This window comes from Grus americana, chromosome 32, assembly GCF_028858705.1.
Source record: "Grus americana isolate bGruAme1 chromosome 32, bGruAme1.mat, whole genome shotgun sequence".
In the NCBI taxonomy this organism is placed as follows: Eukaryota; Metazoa; Chordata; class Aves; order Gruiformes; family Gruidae; genus Grus; species Grus americana.
In genome coordinates this window covers 1,185,373-1,205,648 of record NC_072883.1, presented here as the reverse complement: position 1 = coordinate 1,205,648, position 20,276 = coordinate 1,185,373, and the positions used below count along the sequence as shown (strand labels likewise).

At 55.9% G+C, this 20,276-nt stretch overlaps 2 protein-coding genes, 1 long non-coding RNA gene and 1 pseudogene across 8 annotated transcripts; 1 reads left to right on the top strand and 3 right to left on the bottom strand.

Moving 5' to 3' along the window:
- Positions 1-921: 921 nt before the first annotated feature.
- On the bottom strand, positions 922-3,465 carry LOC129198347 (class I histocompatibility antigen, F10 alpha chain-like). Its single transcript, XM_054807580.1, has 6 exons — positions 3,329-3,465; positions 2,776-3,039; positions 1,799-2,074; positions 1,449-1,721; positions 1,284-1,366; positions 922-1,069 (listed from the first exon to the last, which is right to left on the bottom strand). The coding sequence occupies exons 1-5, from the start codon at positions 3,390-3,392 to the stop codon at positions 1,296-1,298; spliced, it is 948 nt and encodes a 315-aa protein (XP_054663555.1). The 5' UTR covers positions 3,393-3,465; the 3' UTR covers positions 922-1,069; positions 1,284-1,295.
- A 586-nt stretch (positions 3,466-4,051) lies between these two features.
- Positions 4,052-5,314, bottom strand: LOC129198381 (C-type lectin domain family 2 member D-like). The gene is made up of 3 exons (XM_054807654.1): positions 5,210-5,314; positions 4,850-4,950; positions 4,052-4,687 (listed from the first exon to the last, which is right to left on the bottom strand). Exons 1-3 carry the CDS (start codon positions 5,210-5,212, stop codon positions 4,564-4,566), a joined length of 228 nt encoding a protein of 75 aa, XP_054663629.1. The 5' UTR covers positions 5,213-5,314; the 3' UTR covers positions 4,052-4,563.
- Positions 5,315-6,315: 1,001 nt separating this feature from the next.
- On the top strand, positions 6,316-16,159 carry LOC129198384 (uncharacterized). 6 transcript variants are annotated; one of them, XR_008574463.1, is made up of 7 exons: positions 6,956-7,127; positions 7,937-8,109; positions 8,369-8,469; positions 8,632-10,288; positions 11,877-12,014; positions 12,927-13,225; positions 14,632-16,159. It is a non-coding gene; the product is annotated as an uncharacterized LOC129198384 (long non-coding RNA). The 6 variants fall into 6 exon arrangements; XR_008574460.1 differs by having other exon boundaries at positions 6,960-7,127; positions 8,632-9,828; positions 10,118-10,288; positions 12,927-16,159; XR_008574462.1 differs by having other exon boundaries at positions 6,961-7,127; positions 8,632-9,788; positions 10,118-10,288; positions 12,927-16,159.
- Positions 16,160-16,812: 653 nt separating this feature from the next.
- LOC129198249 (HLA class II histocompatibility antigen, DM beta chain-like) lies at positions 16,813-18,226 on the bottom strand (annotated as a pseudogene).
- Between the last annotated feature and the right edge of the window lie 2,050 nt (positions 18,227-20,276).

Genomic DNA, 20,276 nt, shown 5'->3' with positions numbered 1-20,276 from the left:
AGTGTCCGTTCTAGTGGATCACTTCCCACGCTGGGTTACAGGCTCTTCCTTGAGAAGATACTTTGCCTTCACACTAAGAGCCACCTCCAGCAGCTGTGGGTAGCTGCCCCTCTTCTGATCCATCAACCCCACAGTCCCTAGCAATGGATCCCAGCTGCTGGGCTTCCCTGCCTTCTAGGTCCAGCCTGTCAGCCCCACCATCCCAGCATGGGAGCCACCAGGGAACAAATGGCTTCACCTGCCTGATGGACAGAAGTGCTGCCCACAGCTCCCAGCCTGGTCAGGGATAGGGACCAGGTCATTTCTGCCTCTGCCCCTTCTCAGAGCAAGAGTCCACTGTGTGGACATCCACCATGTGTCCTTGACTGCAAGAATAACGATTATAGTTCAGAGTTGAGTCCATGGTTTATTCACAGTGATCGTTTGTGTGACCCGAAACTTGGAGATGTTTGTGCCTGTCTGCTTGGCATCGGGGCAGGAGACCTTCTTCTCAGTACCCATCTACATGGTTTCACAGCAAGAGACCTTCTTCTCAGTGCCCGTGCGCGTGACCTCAGAGCAAGAGACCTGCTTCTCAGTGCATGTTTGTGCAGCCTCAGAGCTCGGTGCCTCCCACAGGGAGATGGATGACCAGCCCGTTCCCAAGGAAAAAAAAAGTGATCAATCCTCATAAACCCCCTTTTCCCTTTTTATCATCAATGGCCTGGAATATCTCTCATTAGTTTGGGTCATCTGCCTGGTTGTGTCCCCACAGCCTTGACGCTGTGCCACCACTGCTGAGATCCAACCCTGTTTTGGTCACAAATCCTTGTAGGGGGTTGACCTTGGCTGGACACGAGGTGCCCACCAAGCCGCTCCATCATTCCCCTCCTCAGCAGGACAGGGAGGGGAGAAAACTAAGATGGAAAAACAACTCGTGGGTCAAAATAAAGGCAGTTTAATAAAGCAAAAGCAAAAGGCCACAAGTAGAAGGAAAGGAAAACCAAAAGATTTATTCTCTGTTTCCCATCAGCAGGCGATGTCCAGCCACTTCCCAGAAAGCAGGGCTTCAGTACATGTAGGGGTTGCTCTGGAAAACAAATATCATAAATAACTAATGCCTCCCGTTCCTCCTCCTTTCTCTCAGCTTTTATTGCTTTTCTTGAGGCATCAGCATTCACTGTGATGCGCTGTCGGGCTCAAGGGCTCCCCAGAGTGCAGTGGCTTGTCCCCACAGCCCCTCCTGGCCCCCCGGGCCCTGCCTTCCTCCCACACCCCTCTGCCTCACCACCCCGGTGCTTTACCTGATCTGTGCTTCAAAATGATGACTCCAGCCAGGATGGCAACAACCACTGCAACACGATGGCCAACAGGTTGGACTCCGACTCTGGGGGAGAGCAGGGCCGTGAGGAGGGGAAGGGGAACCACCCCAGCCCACCGCTCCACGTGCCCAAGGCCACCGGGCTCACCCCACGCAAAGAGCCCGGGCTTGGGCAGGCTGGCGTGCTCCACGCGGCACCGGTACTTGTCCTTCTCCTCCGGGCGGGCCGTGATGGAGGCCCAGGTGTAGTAGGTGCCGTCGCTGTTGGGCGCGATGCTGCCCCGCTCGGTCTCGTGGTCCCTGACCTCGCCGTCCTTCAGCCAGCTGACGGTGATGGGCCGCGGGTAGAAGCCGTAAGCGCGGCAGTGCAAGGTCAGGATCCCGGGGGTCTCCTGCCCCGACACTCGGACCGTGGGGCGCTCTGCGGAGGGGGTGGCGGTGAGGGCTGGCACACGCGCCCACGCTGGCCAGTCCCCGGGGTCCCCGTCTCGCCCTCACCTTTCCTCTCCAGCACGGCCTGCCCGTAGCTCACGTATTTCCTCAGCCACTCGACGCAGGTGTTCTGCAGGTAGTGCTTCTGTCGCTCAGCTTCAGTCCCGTCCGCTTCCCACTTCCTCTTGGTGATTTGCGCTGCTGCGTCCGCCGCAGTGAACGTCATCGTGTCCATGTCAAAGGCGATGAAGTCCCTCCCGTCGTAGGCGAACTGCGAATACCCCCTGGTGCTACCATCCTCCAGGAGGTCACAGCCAACCATGCACTGCCAGGTGTGGGCCCCTGAAACATGACCAGGGAGACAGGGCTGAGGGGCTGCCACAGCCCTGGGCCTTCAGTGGGGCATGGACCCCCCGGCAGCACCCCCCACTCCAGCCCTGTGTGAGGTCCGGGGGGATCAGGCACCGGCACCAGAGCTGCCCCCCTCCTGCCCAGGGCCCACAGCACTCGGGGCGTCACGTACAGCCGTGATCCAGACCCCCTGCGCCCAGCCCCATAGCACCCTGCGACAGCGACGGGCTGGGACAGGGTCCTGAATGCCACTGAGGGGGAACAAGGAGATGGGATGGGTTGGGGGAGCCCCTCTGCCTCTGGGGTGGGGGGTACAATGTACCATAGGTATGGCGAGGGGCTCGAACACAGGGTGGGAGCCCCTCCAGTTCTGGGGTCTCAACTGCCGTGGGGACAGCAAGGGGCTGGGATGTGGTGGCCAGTCCTGGGATGGGGTGCTGTGGGGTGGGGATGCCCTGGGTGGGGCAGCCAGAAGCCCCCCCGGCTCTGGGACAAGGGATCCCAAGGACTGTGGGGCTGGGACAGGCAGCCGGGACCCCCTTGCACTGGGGGACAGGGTGGCTGGGAGCCCTCTGACAATGGCACCAGGCAGGGAAGGGTCGGCACAAGCCGGGGCAGGAGCGTGGGGCAGGGCAGGGTCTTGTGGGGGGGAGCTCTCCATACCACAGAGCCCCGTCCCAGCCCGCACTCACTCCCGCTCTGGTTGTAGCGGTCCCGCAGTGTGTCCAGGTTCACACGGTTAACCTGCTGATTGTTCTGTCCAATCTGGGTCTGCCTGTCCCAGTACCGCTGATCCAGGTTGTCCCTCATCCAGTCCGCCCCAGGCACCGTCCTCCCCGTCTCGCTGTCGTAGCGTGAAATGAGGTTCCCGTCCACGTACCCCACGGACACGAACTGGGGCACCCCCGGGCTGGGCTCTGACACCCCGATGTGGAAGTACCGCAGGGAGTGGAGCTCTGCAGGGACACAGAGGACCGTGAGGGTTGGGGTGCCCCGGGGGGCGGGGGTGCCCAGGAAGGCAGATCCGGGGGTGGTGGTGGGGGTGTTCTGAGGGGTTTCCCAGTGTCCAGGGAGGGGGAGTCCAGGGTGGTCCGGGTGCCCCGGAATGGAGGTGGGGGTTAAGGGGGAGTTCCAGTGCTGGGGGAGTTCCAGTGCCCGGGGAATGGGGCACCGGGGACCAGGAAAGGGGGTCCAGGGGGGTCCCGGCGCCAAGGAACGGGCTCCCGGGTCCCCGCCCGCGCTCACCGCTCGCCGCCCCGCCGAGGACCCCCAGCAGCAGCCCCAGCCCCAGCGCCCCGCCCGGCCCCATCGCTCCGCTCCGGCACCGCGCCCGCACCGGCCCCACGAGCCTCGCGCCGACCCAAGACCCGCCCCAGGACCCGCCTCGCCCCGCGATTGGCGCCGCCAGAGCCCGTCCGCCAATAGCAGCCCGAGACGCTTCAGACGTCACCGGGCGCCGGGCAGATCCCGTCTCTGCAGGTTGGGGAGCAGCGAAAGCGAAAGCGGCGGAGGGAGCGCGGGGGGAGGGGCGGGGACAGGAGCTCCCCGGGACCAACCGGGACCCCGCCACCCCCCGAGATCCTCGGGCCGGGACACCCCACGGGGCAGCCCAGCCCTCAGCCCCCCCCCGACCCCTCCTCAGGGGAGGTACGACGAAGGTGCACTCCGTACAAACCTCCACCACAGGAGTCAGGTACACTGGATGTCATCAGGATCTGTAGGTCACTGCACGTTGTCCGGGTCACACTAAACCACCTCCCGCACAGCCAATTCCCTCAGGTACCAGATACCTCTCTCCATGGTGGTCCACCTGCCTGGACAACATACATCATCTTCACTGAAGGGATACCTTTCCCTCACACCTGACAGGAGTCACCTCCAGAGGCTGAGGGCTTGTGTCTTCTTCCCAATCGCCTTGTTGATGCCCCCCTCCCTAGACAAGGATCCCAGCTGCTTGGCCTCCCTACCTTCCAATGCCAGGCTACTGGCCCCGTTATCCCAGCATCAGAGCAGCCAGGTAATGATCTCCCACGAGTCCTTCTCCATTCACAGGATGGCTGGTGGCTGCCTTGGCCACAGCATTCATGGAGTGGTTGAGTTTACAGGGTGCTGGTCGGCAGCAGGCTCAACGGGAGTCAGCAGCATGGGCAGAGCTGGGCCCCACCATTTGAGAAGGATGTGAAGGTCCTTGAACATGTCCAGAGGAGGGCAAGCCAGCTGGTGAAGGGCTGGAAGGAATGTGCTCTGAGGAGCAGGGCTTTTCCCCTTCTTAAATATCTTGTCCCAGAGGCACTGCCATCGTCAATGATGGGCTCAGCCTTGGCCAGCAGTGAGTGCGTCCTGGAGCCAGCTGGAAGTGACTCCATCCAACACGGGGGCAGCTCCTGGCATCTCCTCAGAGAAGCCCCCCACTACCAAACCCTTGCCACGTAAACCCAACAGTCCCCAGCACCGGGAAGGACCTTTCTCCACCAGCTCCCTCACGTGGTTCCCATCAGAACTGAGGCCTTGCTGCACACATAAGGCCGTTGCTTTGAGCAGCTTGAACTCCAGAGATCATGGTCCTTCAGGAACAAACACGGTTCTTGGCCCTGCACCGGGATCCTGCAACAGGAAGCAAATACACTGCTGGTACCATCGGGTTAGCGGGTGTCCCCTCAGGCACCGGGAGGGGACAAGGGCTGCCTGCAAGGGACAGTCCCAGCAGACACGTCCCACCAGGCCTCTGCCCATCCCACCGCAGGACGGTTTCCGCATGGGACTCACCTCTGGTTGAAGCTGCTGCCATCCACCCACTCCAGGCGCTCGCCTTGTCTCCGCAGCCCAAGCCAGACATCAGTGTTGCCCTTGAGGCGCAAGAGAAACTCCTGGGTAGGAAAGACAAGCCAACAGTCAGGAGCTGCTGCCGGCCCCACGCTGGTCCCTGCCGGCCTCGCAGGCAGCCCCAGCCCTGCACCACCACCACTGGCCCTGGGATGGCAGCAGCTCCCTCCCAACGGCTGCTCCAACAGGCTCCAGCGCTTCTGAACGAGCTCACCAGCCCCAGGCTCCACACCCAGGGTCTGCACCCAACCCAGGAACCCCCCTTCCTTCACCCCCCCGCAGCCACAACAGCCCCTCACTCACCATTTCCCACTCCCTCTGGAGCACAGCCAGCGAGGCCCCGTGTGAGGAGCACCACTCCTGGCTCCACTCCCAGCTCCCCTCCTCATTCGAGAGGTAGTAGCAGACTTTGCGATACCCAACCCAGTCGTCAGGACAGGCCAGCACCAGAGTTGGACAGCCTTCATGTCTCCCTGCTGGAGAGGGAAAAGGAGAAGGGAAGAAGGTCAGAGGATTCTCCTCCGCAGGGAGCAGGGGACACAGCTCTGCAGGGCAGGGAAGGAGGCAGGGAAGGAGGCAGGGATCCCCAATTTGCTGCCAGGGACTGAGAAGGAGCAGACACCCCAGGGGTTAACAGCCTGTCCCCACCCACAGATGGGGGGGTCCCTGCTCCCTGCCCCACCCCCACCTGAGCAGAGGATACCGAGGGTGGGTCTCAGCCCTGTTTTACAAACAGATGAGCACACAGGATTAAAGGGGGACAGGAGGACAGGGCTGCTCCCCTGCACCGCCCAGAGGCAGCTCAGCCGGAAAAGCTCCAGCATCACTTCAGAGGGCCGTGCGGCGACAGGACGAGGGGGAATGGTCTTAACCAGAGGGTTTTACCCCAGAGGGCAGATGCAGCCCAGATCTAAGGGGGACACAGGCACATCCCAGCGCCTGGCTACTCCCCGCTGCTGGCACAGGACGGGGACAGCGCAGGCCGAGCCCGCCCAAGACCATCACACTGTTCACCCCAGGGGTGCTGGCGGCGGCTGGGCCAAGCAGCTCCCGCCGTGCCGGTGCCCTGAAGGGTTCCCAAGCCCCACAGACTCAGCACGGCTCCCCGCCCGGCACGGCTCAGGGCACAGCGCCAAGGGGGGGCCCACAAGCGGCCGCTCCCTCAGCGGCCCCAGGAGGGAGGCGGGAAAGCCGGGGGGGAACACGGCGAGCAACACGGGGACGGGGAGCCCTCCCCGCACCCCACAACCGCCCAACGAGCGGCCGGGCCCGAGCACCACCGCCCGCCCGGCCCCTACCTCCGCCGCTGCCGCTGCCCAGGAGCGCCCGCACCGCTCTGAGGAGACAAGGGGGAGCGGGGGAACGGGGCTCCCCTCTTCAGAGAGCTCGAGCGGACGCCCACCGCTCCCACCAATCAGCGCGCAAAAGGTGAGGAGTGGCGGGGGAAGCAGCCAATCGGGGCACCGGCCCGCCCCAACCGCGCCACTGGGTCGTTTCACCCTTACATTGCCAGTCCACAGCCACCGGAGCCACAGCAACCTCAGCAGCCTGACCCAGTGCTGGTTGTTCTGATGTTCCTCAGTGGCCCCACTCTTGGGTATGTGGGCATCTACCTGACAGACTTTCACAGCCAGCTTCTACAGCCGGGCAGCAATATCTTGCCATAATTCGGCAGCCCAGATGGGTTTGCCTCTGCGCTGCCAGTTGCTCTGCTTCCATTGCTGTAACCACCCCCACAGGGCATTGGCCACCATCCACGAGTCAGTAGATAGAACACCAGCCACTTGTCTCACTCAGCAATGTCTAAAGCCAGCTGGATGGATTTCACTTCCACAAACTGACTCAATTCACCTTCTCCTTCTGCAGCTTCTGTGACTCGCCGTGTAAGAGTCCATACAGCAGCCTTCCTCCTCCGGTGCTTTCCCACGATGCGACAGGACCCGTCAGTGAACAGGGCGTAGGGCTTCTCATTTTCTGGCAGGTTATTATACAGTTTATTACAAGTTTATTATAGAGCGGGGCCTCTTCAGCGTCTGTCACCTCCTCCTCTGGTGACAGGCCACAATGGCGGCTACTCCCGCCACTCCTCACCTTTTGCGCGCTGATTGGTGGGAGCGGTGGGCGTCCGCGCGAGCTCTCTGAAGAGGGGAGCCCCGTCCCCCCGCTCCCCCTTGTCTCCTCAGAGCGGTGCGGGCGCTCCTGGGCAGCGGCAGCGGCGGAGGTAGGGGCCAGGCGGGCGGTGGTGCTCGGGCCCGGCGGTTGTGGGGTGCGGGGAGGGCTCCCCGTCCCCGTGTTGCTCGCCGTGTTCCCCCCCGGCTTTCCCGCCTCCCTCCTGGGGCCGCTGAGGGAGCGGCCGCTTGTGGGGCCCCCCCTTGGCGCTGTGCCCTGAGCCGTGCCGGGCGGGGAGCCGTGCTGAGTCTGTGGGGCTTGGGAACCCTTCAGGGCACCGGCACGGCGGGAGCTGCTTGGCCCAGCCGCCGCCAGCACCCCTGGGGTGAACAGTGTGATGGTCTTGGGCGGGCTCGGCCTGCGCTGTCCCCGTCCTGTGCCAGCAGCGGGGAGTAGCCAGGCGCTGGGATGTGCCTGTGTCCCCCTTAGATCTGGGCTGCATCTGCCCTCTGGGGTAAAACCCTCTGGTTAAGACCATTCCCCCTCGTCCTGTTGCCACATGGCATCACTTGGAGCTTTTCCGGCTGAGCTGCCTCTGGGCGGTGCAGGGGAGCAGCCCTGTCCTCCTGTCCCCCTTTAATCCTGTGTGCTCATCTGTTTGTAAAACAGGGCTGAGACCCACCCTCGGTATCCTCTGCTCAGGTGGGGGTGGGGCAGGGAGCAGGGACCCCCCCATCTGTGGGTGGGGACAGGCTGTTAACCCCTGGGGTGTCTGCTCCTTCTCGGTCCCTGGCAGCAAATTGGGGATCCCTGTGGGGGGAACCTGTGGTTACCTCCTTCCCTGCCCTGCAGAGCTGTGTCCCCTGCTCCCTGCGGAGGAGAATCCTCTGACCTTCTTCCCTTCTCCTTTTCCCTCTCCAGCAGGGAGACATGAAGGCTGTCCAACTCTGGTGCTGGCCTGTCCTGACGACTGGGTTGGGTATCGCAAAGTCTGCTACTACCTCTCGAATGAGGAGGGGAGCTGGGAGTGGAGCCAGGAGCGGTGCTCCTCACACGGGGCCTCGCTGGCTGTGCTCCAGAGGGAGTGGGAAATGGTGAGTGAGGGGCTGTTGTGGCTGCGGGGGGGTGAAGGAAGGGGGGTTCCTGGGTTGGGTGCAGACCCTGGGTGTGGAGCCTGGGGCTGGTGAGCTCGTTCAGAAGCGCTGGAGCCTGTTGGAGCAGCCGTTGGGAGGGAGCTGCTGCCATCCCAGGGCCAGTGGTGGTGGTGCAGGGCTGGGGCTGCCTGCGAGGCCAGCAGGGACCAGCGTGGGGCCGGCAGCAGCTCCTGACTGTTGGCTTGTCTTTCCTACCCAGGAGTTTCTCTTGCGCCTCAAGGGCAACACTGATGTCTGGCTTGGGCTGCGGAGACAAGGCGAGCGCCTGGAGTGGGTGGATGGCAGCAGCTTCAACCAGAGGTGAGTCCCATGCGGAAACCGTCCTGCGGTGGGATGGGCAGAGGCCTGGTGGGACGTGTCTGCTGGGACTGTCCCTTGCAGGCAGCCCTTGTCCCCTCCCGGTGCCTGAGGGGACACCCGCTAACCCGATGGTACCAGCAGTGTATTTGCTTCCTGTTGCAGGATCCCGGTGCAGGGCCAAGAACCGTGTTTGTTCCTGAAGGACCATGATCTCTGGAGTTCAAGCTGCTCAAAGCAACGGCCTTATGTGTGCAGCAAGGCCTCAGTTCTGATGGGAACCACGTGAGGGAGCTGGTGGAGAAAGGTCCTTCCCGGTGCTGGGGACTGTTGGGTTTACGTGGCAAGGGTTTGGTAGTGGGGGGCTTCTCTGAGGAGATGCCAGGAGCTGCCCCCGTGTTGGATGGAGTCACTTCCAGCTGGCTCCAGGACGCACTCACTGCTGGCCAAGGCTGAGCCCATCATTGACGATGGCAGTGCCTCTGGGACAAGATATTTAAGAAGGGGAAAAGCCCTGCTCCTCAGAGCACATTCCTTCCAGCCCTTCACCAGCTGGCTTGCCCTCCTCTGGACATGTTCAAGGACCTTCACATCCTTCTCAAATGGTGGGGCCCAGCTCTGCCCATGCTGCTGACTCCCGTTGAGCCTGCTGCCGACCAGCACCCTGTAAACTCAACCACTCCATGAATGCTGTGGCCAAGGCAGCCACCAGCCATCCTGTTAATGGAGAAGGATTTGTGAGAAACAAAGAACAAGTCTAGGAGAGCATCTCTTCCACTTGAGTCACTGAGTACTGGTGAAAAGAAGGCATCTTCCAAAAATTCAGGAATCTCCTAGACCTGCTTGTCACAGCAGCGTGGCATTCCTGGCTATTATCTGGGTTGTTGAAGTCTCCCATGAGGACAAGGGTGACCGATCCAGAGAATTCTCCTATGGAATAACTCATTGGCAGTGTCATCCTGGCTGGGCTATGGGTGGTGGACACCCACTGTGCCATCTGCTTTGTTTTCCATCTTCTGTTCCTCACCCAGAGGCTCTCGACCACGTCATCCCGAACTGCTGAGGCTGTGTGGCAAAACCTCTCCCTTCCTTACAGTGCAACTCCTCCACCTCGCCTGCTCTGCCTATCACTCCTGAGGAGCTGGTGGCCCTCCATCCCAGCGCTCCAGCCGTGTCTCCTGCTCTGAGACCATGCGAAGGGGCACTGAGAGAGCGGTCTCTTTCTCTGGGGTGTCCTGGTTTCAGCAGGGGTGTAGAGTTAATGTTCACAAGGAGCTGGGAGGGGACGCAGCCAGGACAGCTGACCCCAACTGACTAAAGGGGTATTCCATCCCATATGATGTCATGTTCCATATATAACTGGTGGGTGGCCCAGGAGCGGGGGCAGCTCGGGGTCTTGCAGAGCATTGACTTTGGGTGGTGATGCTGTGCATAACTTGGTGGTTGTTGTTGTTGTTTGTGTTCTCCTATAAAATTCTCTTTATCTCAACCCACAAATTTTTTCCACAAGCCTTTTTGGTGGCCAACATGGGGCTCAAATGTTTGAGATAAGAACAGATATGACTAGAGCATGTTAAAACAAGTTACTCGTAAACATATGTTTACATTACTTTCGATCCTTTTGATCCTTACATACTTTTCTGATCCCCAGACCGAAAAGCTCTGAGCAAGACCCCCGGGAAGGTAAAGGCACTCTTTTCTCTAAGGGACATTAAAGGTTCCGTGCCCATAAGGCGCAGCGAAAGCCTCACAGAGTTGGGCTATAAAGGAAGGATTCGATCCTAAAGGATGAAAGTCTGTAGGACACCCGGGTTTGGAAGAGGTGGGTTAGAGTCCCCAAGGTCTTGTTATTTTGTGTTAAGTCGTTGCTTTGGTGTTTTCATCTTGTTATTTTGTGTTCGTCTTGTTACTTTGTGTTAAGTCGTTGCTTTTGTGTTTTTGTGTTGCTTTTCGTACTCTTTTATAAGGGTAATGAACCCTCTGTGGAAGGGGGGATTCTGAAAAATCTGCTCTAGGATGTATATTGAAACATTGGAGAAAGGTGGGGGGAGATCCTCTCACTCAGAGACAGCTTGTCGAATATTGTCAACACTGGTGGCCAATGTATAAATTAGAAAGTGGAGAAAAATGGCCTAGAGATGACAGTCTAACATATAATGCTATGCTTCAATTAATGTTATTTTGCAGAAGGGAGGGGAAATGGGAAGAAGTTCCCTATGTTGATTTATTCTTTGCTTTACGAGATCATCTGGAATGGAGCAGGGAATGTAAATGAATACCGAGAGATCCTTTGGTTGTGGTCTTGGGGGGAAAAAAAAATAATCAGAAACTGTCTAAGCGTTGTTGTTCAGTGTGTAGTATCAGTAAATGGTGTGTCAAATAGGGAGGACCAGACAAGGAGGTGGAAATGTTGGTTGTGCCCCAGGGAAAGGATAGAAGGAATCAAAGGCGGGGAGGAGGATGTTTCCAAATGTTTCTGATGAAGGGGAATCTTTGGCTGGAAGTGAGGAATTCAGTGCTATTGCAGGGAGAACGAGGGGAGGATTGGGAGGTCAAGGGGAGGATTGGGAGGTCGAGTTGTGCAAGCTCTGCTGCGACAGGCAGTAGGGGCAGAGGGACCAGTGACCGTTAAAGTACCTTTCTCAGTGACTGATTTATGCTCCTGGAAAAAGCTGGCGGGTACTTATAGGGAAGATCCTGAAAAGGAGGGAGATGCCTTGCAGTCAGCATTTCTCTTTTGTGGAACAGGCATCTCCGGATATTCGAAGAAAGTTACAAAAGCCAGAGGGAGAGGATTCGAGGAATTTGAGCAAGTTGTTAGAAAGGGCCGGGAAAGTGTATGATAACCGAGAAGTGGTTAAAGAGAATTGGGAAAGGAAAAAAGTTGTTGCATTGACGAATCCTGGGAGAGGAGCTCCCAGAGGAAGAGGAGAAAGGGGAAGAGGAAGAGGAGTATCTGCTCGCTTGGGTCCAAATTAGTGAGCAATTTGCCCTACCCTGGACGGAGATACTGATCAATGATGGGGACCGGGGGAAGTCTCAAAAGAAGCCCCAACAGAACCCCTGGTCACAATAATGTTGGGGAATGAGGAAATAGATTTTCTGGTAGATACTGGAGCGGCTTACTCAGTAATTAATACTTGTAAAGGGAAACTAAATCAAGAGAATGTGGTGGTTGGTGGTGGTGCTACAGGGAAAAAGGAAAGGAGATCATTCTTTCAACCGCTAGATTTTAATATTGGGAAACAGCGAGTAACCCATCAGTTTTTATATCTGCCAGAGTGCCCCGTTCCCTTGCTGGGAAGAGACCTCCTCACCAAAGTCGAAGTACAAATAACTTTGGAAAGAGGAAGGATCTGTGTAAAATACCTGAATCTAAATCTTTAGATGCTCAAGTTTATGTGTTACAGGACCCAGTGCAAACGGAACCGGAAATTCTGCAGGAAATAAAGGACGCAGTAATCCCATTGGTATGGGCCAGTGGAACTCCGGGAAGGTCGTGAGCCGTGGAACCAGTAAAGATTTGGTTAAAGCCGGGAGCTAAACCGGTAAGGCAGAAACAATACCCTTTGTGGTTAGAGGCTAGAGTAGGATTAGAGATGTTGATAAATAATTTTAAATCATTTGGGCTATTGGTTGAATGCCAGTCAGTGTTTAACACTCCGATCCTGCCGGTAAAGAAACCTCATTCAAATGAGTACAGTTTGGTACAAGACCTGAGAGCTGTAAAAAATATCCACCCAGTGGTGGCTAACCCATATACACTACTTACAGCAATTAAAGAAACAGACACATGGTTTACAGTTCTGAATTTAAAGGATGCTTTCTTTGAATGTCCTTGGACAAAGGGAGCCAGGAACTGTTTGCCTTTGACTGGGAAAGGCCCACGACAGGGCGAAAAATTCAATTGGCCTGGACAATTCTTCCCCAGGGGTTTAAAAATAGCCCCACTCTGTTGGGAATCAATTAGCCAAAGAGTTAGACAAATGGAAGCAACATCATGAAGACTCTACTGCAATATGTGGATGATGTGTCACCTGATAAGTGTACAGAAATCACTATAAGCCTTTTAAGTTTCTTGGAACAAGCAGGACATTGAGTGTCTAAAAAAAAGGCTGGACTACTAAAACAACAAGTAGTATATTTAGGGTTCACTATTTCCCAAGGATTGCGGAGCCTGGGGACAGAGAGGAAAGAAGCTATATGTCAAACACCGGAACCGACTTTGAAAAGGGAGCTGCAGGCTTTTCTGGGAATGGTGGGGTGGTGCAGGTTATGGATAATGGACTATGGATTAATAGTACAACCGCTTTACAAGGCATTGAAAGATCAGGAGACATCTTGGTCTGGACCCCGCAGTGTTGTCGAGCCTTTGAGTCACTTAAAAGAACCTTAATGATGGCCCCAGCTCTAGGATTACCAAATCTAACTAAACCTTTTGAATTGTTCGTTCACGAAAGGTTTCACCTGACTCTGGGAGTCCTCGCCCAGCGTTTGGGACCCTGGAAGAGACTGGTGGGATACTTTTCCAAACAGCTGGATGACGTGAGTAAAGGCTGGCCGTCCTGCCTCCGGGCTGTAGCGGCGACGGTATTGCGGCTTCAAGTGGCCCGGAGGTTCGCTATGGGGTAACGGATGACCGTGTACGTGCCCCGTATGCTGCAGCAGTACTGGAGCAAAAGGAAATCACTGGTTATCACCGAGCAGAACGATGAAATATCAAGCCATCTTACTGGAGATGGATGATGTGAACCTAAAGGTAACATCTATGCTTAATCTTGCATTATTTCTATCCACCTTTTTGGAAGATAGTGGGGAAATAGAGCGTGACTGCCCCGTCACAATGGTTACCGATATTTATTAGTGCTAGTGGACACCTTTTCTGGATGGCCGGAGGCTTTTCCCTGTTGCACCAACAAGGCTAGAGAAGTCGTAAAGGTATTAATGAAAGAAATAATTCCCAGATTTGGAGTACCAATAGGAATGTCCTCTGATAGGGGTCCCCGCTTTGTGGCCGAAATCCTTCAAAATTTGGCTCGTGTATTAGGGATACAGTGGGACCTGCACACTCCATGGAGGCCACAATCTAGTGGAAAGGTAGAAAGAATGAATCAGAGTTTGAAGAGAGAGATAAGCAGGATCTGTCAAGAAACTCAACTCCAATGGCCCCAGGCCCTTCCACTAGCTTTGCTGAGAATCAGAATTAGACCCTCTTCCAAAGAGCAACTTAGTCCATACGAGATACTGTACGGAAAACCTTATCAAGTGATAAACTATCCTGGAGATTGGCAGGTCAAAGGAAATCAGGATTTAAAAGACTGTGTGATGAGAATGGGAAAGATTCCTTCCTCGTTACATAGATCCATGGTTCTTACTTGACCTCTGGCTTTGGATACACACGTTCATCCTTAGCAGCCTGGAGACTGGGTCTATATCAAGGTCTGGAAGGAGGAACCCCTTTCAGCAAAGATGGAAAGGACCTTATCAAGTGATATGAACTACTTTTACTGCTGGTAAGGTTGCAGGGAAGGAGTCCTGGATCCATTATACTTGAGTAAAACCAGCATCAGAGCCAAAAGAACCTCAGTAGAAGGTCACCTCATCAGATAAAGATCCTCTCTGAATAAAAAATTCAAAAATCAACCTGAAAATTAGCCAGTAAGCTGTAAGTGTTTTGGTTGGAATAGCCGTGATGTTAACTAACTGTTGAACTAACCAGGGCACAAATCACGACAATCTTTATGAGGAGACGAAAATCCGATTGACTAAAGAGCTTAACGTGACAAATTGTTGGATATGCTCGCAGACAATGTTGGGAGGAACAGCGATCCCTTTTAGCCCGATCCCTTTACAATGGCCAGAATATTGTATTTTGCTAAATTGGTCTAACCAAACAAAGCTAGAACAAGAGACTGTTATTTTAGCAGCAGAGTTAGCAATCAATTGTACAATAGAGAAAAACCATAGTGCCATCCTGTCTGGGTTACCTAAGCAAACCTTTGAGCCTAAGGTGAATTAGACAGACAGACAGACCTCATGCCATCAAATTAGGGCGTACAAGAGATGGATTCCTTTGTTACAAAGCAGCCAAAGTTGATGCAATTGGTGGTGGTTACTCTGGTGGCTTTAATGCAGGTAACAGTAAATGTAAATTTTATCTTACAGACACTCAAGCTGTTACTGTGCCACTTAGCATTTGAAACAGTACAACAGGAGGAAATCTTTCTTTTTGACACTCTCCTATTACTTGTGAAATGTGGAAAAATGGAACTAAAACTTGAGTAGGAGGATTTAATGGTACATATTGGATTTGTGGAAAAAGGCGTAGCGATGGATACCTGGGGGATGGTACGTATCCTGTTATTTAGGTTTGTTAATGCCCCCATTTCAAGTACTACAACAACTTCCATCAGGGTGACCATGTTGGAAAAGAGAGAGAAAAGTGGAAAATAGACTTGTTGTAACAGAAGGGGAAAAATTTTTCTATATGCTATGCCCCATGTGTGCAGCCGCGACCTATGGAACTAAGAGAAATCAACTTAGCAATTTGTTGAAGGAAGTAGCTAACGAAACCGTTAAGGTATTGAACAGTACGTCTTATGAAATGGCCTAAAATAGAATGGTGAGTCTACAAAATCATATGGCCCTAGATTATCTGTTAGCTAGTCAAGGAGGAATTTGTGCTCTTATGGGACAAGAATGTTGTACATACATAGATGATGGATTGAAGACCCAACAGAAAGGAATCAATTTGATTGAGAGGGCAGTGGAAGAGTGGGAGAAAGAAGAAAAAAAAAAATTGTTTTCAGAATCGTAGTGGAATTGGTTAACCTCATGGCTACCAAACCTAACCTGGCTGAAGGAATTGTTTGTAGTAATCACAGCTATAGTTGTTATATGTATGTTACGTTGTATCACAATTCAATATTTACCCTTAATCACATCCTGTTGTACCCAATTGTGTATACCTGAGAATCAAAAATGATATTATCAAAATTATGCAATCTAGGGGAGACTCCCAAAGAGTTCTTACTTTGGAAGTCTCAAACGGGGGGAAATGTTGAGAAATTCTTTTGCCAAACAATGATTAGTTTTGAATTTAAGAAGGCGTATGAGTAATTAATACTCATATATCCTAACCTTGAGAACAGAAACCTCCTGGCAGGATTGCCCAGACAGGGTTGATCAGGAAGAACAGCTTGGCCGGACAACAGAGTTGGGAAACATCCAAGGAGAAGAAACTCTCCTCAAAGACTTGTGACCATAAAAGGGAAAAAGGAGTGGGGGGCTAACTCCCCAAACGACCACCCGAGACCCCTGCGCATGCGTAGTGTAGTTTTGCAACGCCAGCGTTATGTAAATGTAGTAGATAGGCGGAGAGGTGGAGATTTCTCGGAAAATGTATGACTACTCCTGTCTTAAGGTATATAAAGGATGAACTTTTATTTTAGTGTATGCACGATAGGTGGAGCTATCCCCCGTGCATCCGGCGTCGTAATAAAGCAATGCCTGCTTTCTAATACTAAACCAGAGTATTGGAGAGTTTATTATCCCATATTTGGTGACAGGGGCAGAGTGTGAGGAGTCCTGCCCTGAGGAGGAAGGAGCAGCAGAGACAAGGGGTGATGAAGTGACCACAGCCCCCATTCCCCATCCCCCTGTGGTGCTGGGGGGCAGTAGGTAGAATTGGGGAGTGAAGTTGAGCCCGGGAAGAAGGGAGGGGTGGGGGGAGGTGTTTTAAGATTTGGGTTTATTCCTCATTGCTCTACTCTCTTTTGCTTGGTAATAAATTAGATGAATTTTTTCCTCTAAGTTGAGTCTGTTTTGCCCATGATGGTAATTGGTGAGCGATCTCTCCCTGTCCTTCTCTCGACCCACCAGCCTTTCGTTACATTTTTCTGCCCTGTCTAGTACAGGAGGGGGAGTGATGGAGCAGCTCTGGGGGGCTCCTGGCCTCCAGCCAGGGTCAACCCACCACAGCCCGACACCGCTTGTGCCCAGCGTCCCTTGTGGCGACATCTCTGTCACCGGGCATTGCTTGTGCCTGGCCCTGCCTGCGCCTGGTGTCCCTCACACCTGATATTGCTTGTGCCTGGCATCGCTTGTGCCTGGTGTCCCTCGTGCCCGGCATCGCTTGTGCCCGACACACGTGCCACCACTCATACCCAGCCCCACTCGTGCCACGGTGTGGGTGTGTGTCCCCTGAGTGGGACACCATGGGTTCCCCTGTACAAAACCACCCCGTTCCCACGCAGCATCTTTATTGTTGGCACTGCAGTGTCACCCCCGGTGTGATGGTGACACCGGGGGGTCATTGGGGCCAGGAGGTCACGGTCCTGGGGGTCCTCAGATGCTGCCTGGGGGGGACACGGGGTGGCAGAAGGGGTGACATGCCCCTTGGGGACAGGGGACAGGGACGGGCTGGATGTGCCGTTACCTGCAGGGGAGTTGTCTCTGGGGAGGGGAGTGTAACCTGCAAGAGGGAGTAGAGGGAGTGAGGAGGCTCTGTGTCACCCCAGGCCACTGTCCCTGTCCCCCCCCGGCCACTGTCCCCATCCCTGTCCCCCCTGACCACTCACCCGGTGCCAGTGGCCTGGCCCGGTACTGGTAGAGGCCGGCGGTGAAGGTGCTGAGCCCCAACACCATCAGCACGGTGGCCGCAGCCACCTTCACCATCAGCCCTGGGGACAAGCTGGCACCTGTGGGGACATGGTGGGGGTGAGCAACGACGTGGTGAGGACCCAGGGGTCTGGGTGGGTGTCCCGTCCCCCCCCCCGACTCACCCCAATCCTCCAGGAGGGGCCAGTCCAGGCTGGCGTGTTGCACTGAGCACGTGAAGGTGTCTCCGGCCACCGGGGCCACCATCAAGGTGACCTGCGCCTGGTAGGTCCAGTCACTGTTGGGGATGGCGGAGATGGGGGGTGCTCACCGGGGCCCACGATGTCCCCGTTGTGCAGCCAGATGACGGTCACCTCGGGGGGGGGTAGAAGCCCCAGACGTGGCAGGTGAGGAGGACGGGCGCCCGGGCATTGCCCATCTTGGAGGGGATGATGCGGGCTTGGGGTAGTGCTGGAACGGGGAGGGGGGACGGTCAGTGAGCCCCCTCCCCACCCATGCGATGTCCCCATGCGATGTCCCCGTGCAACATCCCTCTGCAATGCTCCGTGCACGGTCCTTGTGCAACGTGCAATGCACCATCCCCATGCAATGCTCCGTGCAATACCCGCATGCAACCCCCATGCAACATCCCCGTGCAACACCCCACCCCACACCGTACGCCACGTCCCCGTGCAAAGCCCCTGTGCACGATGACCCTGTGCAAAGCCCCCGTGCTCACTCCTCCACATCACTGTCTGGGTCCAGAATTGGGGGGGGGTCAGGTCATCACAAGCCCGACGCCGGGCTTCGGCGCGCTGCACCCAGGCGGTGCCGTTGTTGAGGATGGCAGCGAGTTGGGTGGTGACGGGGTGGAGCAGCATCCAGTCGCAGGGGACGAAGTGCCGGGCATCGGGGTCGTAGCAGACCAGCGGGTTCTTGTTGAAGACGAGGGCCAAGTTGAAATCCAGCGTGGAGCCATTGGCTGCCAGCGGGCAGGAGCTGGCCACGTGCACCAGGAAGGCGCCTATGAGGGGGACGCACGGGTGGGCAGGGTCCCCAGGGCTTGGACCCCCCCCCAAACCCGCTGCACACCCGTGTCCCCCCACATCCTACCTGCCCCCTAGCAGCTCAGCACCAGCCCCAGCACCCCCAGCACCCACATGGGCGGCAGTGGGTGCCGGTGCATCCGGCACGGCGGGCGAGCTCTGACCTCTCTCTGCAGTGCCCGACCTTCATTCCCGCCACCGGCCCGCTCCCTCCTCCTCCCCCTCCCCCTCCTCCTCCTGCTCCTCAGGGCTTGTCCCAGGGATTTGGCCCCAGCAACCCACATCACTGGCGATGGGCAGCGCAGGGTTTCTCCCCGAGGGGACTGTGCCCCAGGACTGGGCTTGGCACCACGGGAATCCCACATGGCCCTTCCCAGTAGGGAAACTGAGGCACGCCTCTTGGGTATGGCTCTCCTGCAATCCTGCGGAACCCCAGTAGCAGACAGCAGAGAAGCCACTACCCAGGATATCATTGGCCTTCTTGGCCACGAGGGTACACTGCTGGCTCATGGAGAGCTTGTTGTCCACCAGGACTCCCAGGTCCTTCTCTGCAGCGCTGCGTCCCAGCAGGTCAACCCCTCACCTCTACTGGTGCCTGGGGTTATTCCTCCCCTACACTTGTCCTTGCAGAATTTCGTTTGGGTCCTCTCTGCCCAACTCTCCAGCCCGTCCAGACCTCACTGAATGGCAGTGCAGCCTTCTGCTGTGTCGGCCACTCCTCCCAGTTGTGTATCATCAGCAAAGTTGCTGAGGGTCCACTCTGTCCCCTCATCCAGGCCCTTGATGAATATGTTGAATAAGAGCAGACCAAGCACTGACCCTTGGGGCACACCACTACCTACAGCCTTCCAACTAGACTCTGTGCTGCTTACCACAACCCCCTGGCCTCTGCCATTGAGCCAGTTCTCGCCCCACCTCACTGTCCACTCATCCAACCCACACTTCCTAAGCTTGCTTACGAAGATGATAGGAGAGATGTGACCATCCACATGGCCTAGAGCAGGAGACCTTCTTCATAGGGGAGGGTCTGCTACAGGCCACCTGAGCAGGGAGACCCAGTGGATGAGGCCCTCCATACACAGATAGAAGCAGTCTGATGTCCACAAGCCCTGGTCCTTAGGGAGGACTTCAACCACCCCAAAATCTGTTGGAGGGGAAACACAGCAGGCCACAAGCAATCCAGGAAGTTCCTGGAAGCCGTTGGTGATAACTTCCTCCTCCAAGTGACAGAGGAGCCAACGAGGAGAGGTGCCATGCTGGACCTTGTTCTCACCAACAAGGAGGGCCTGGTAGGGGACATGAAGCTCAAGGGCAGCCTTGGCTGCAGTGACCACAAAATGGTGGAGTTCAAGAGCCTCGGGGCAGCGAGGAGGGCACACAGCAAACTCACTACCCTGGACTTCAGGAGAGTGGGTATTGGCCTCTTCAGGGACCTGCTTGGTAGAATACCATGGGACAAAGCCCCGGGGGGAAGAGGGGCCCAAGAAAGCTGGTTGCTATTCAAGGGTCACCTCCTCCAAGCTCAGGAGTGATGCATCCCATCAAAGAGCAGGTCAGGCAATAATGCCCGGAGGCCCCCCATGGATGAACAAGGAGCTCCTGGGCAAACTCAAACACAAAAAGGAAGCCTCCAGAGGGTGGAAGCAAGGGCAGGTGGGCTGGCAGGAATACCGAGAAACTCCCCGAGCAGCCAGGGATCAGTTTAGGAAAGCCAAAGTCCTGGTAGAAATTAGTCTGGCCAGGGATGTTAAGGAGAACAAGAAAACTTTCTATAGGTATATCAGTGATAAAAGGAAGATGAGGGAAAATGTGGGCCCTCTCTGGAATGAAACAGGAGACCTGGTTACCTGGGATATGAAGAAGGCTGAGGCTCTCAATGACTTTTTTGCCTCAGTCTTCACCGGCAAGGGCTCGAGCCACGCTGCCCAGGTCACAGAAGGCAAAGGCAGGGACTGGGAGAATGAAGAACCGCCCACTGTAGGAGAAGGTCAGGTTCGAGAATATCTAAGGAACCTGAAGGTGCACAAGTCCATGGGACCTGATGAGATGCATTCCCCTGAGGGAACTGGTGGATGAAGTGGCCAAGCCACTCTCCATCATATTTGAGAAGTCCTGGCAGTCCAGTGACGTTCCCACTGAGTGGAAAAGGGGAAACAGAACCCCCAT

Excerpts from the sequence above, each read along its gene's own strand:
- LOC129198347 (XM_054807580.1), bottom strand. The coding sequence starts at position 3,392 with ATGGGGCCGGGCGGGGCGCTGGGGCTGGGGCTGCTGCTGGGGGTCCTC. Across the intron at positions 2,075-2,775 it reads CCGCTACAACCAGAGCGGGA|GGGCCCACACCTGGCAGTGC; the intron begins GTGAGTGCGGGC and ends GTCATGTTTCAG. Across the intron at positions 1,722-1,798 it reads GGCCGTGCTGGAGAGGAAAG|AGCGCCCCACGGTCCGAGTG; the intron begins GTGAGGGCGAGA and ends CCCCCTCCGCAG.
- LOC129198381 (XM_054807654.1), bottom strand. Across the intron at positions 4,688-4,849 it reads GGCAGCAGCTTCAACCAGAG|GATCCCGGTGCAGGGCCAAG; the intron begins GTGAGTCCCATG and ends TTCCTGTTGCAG.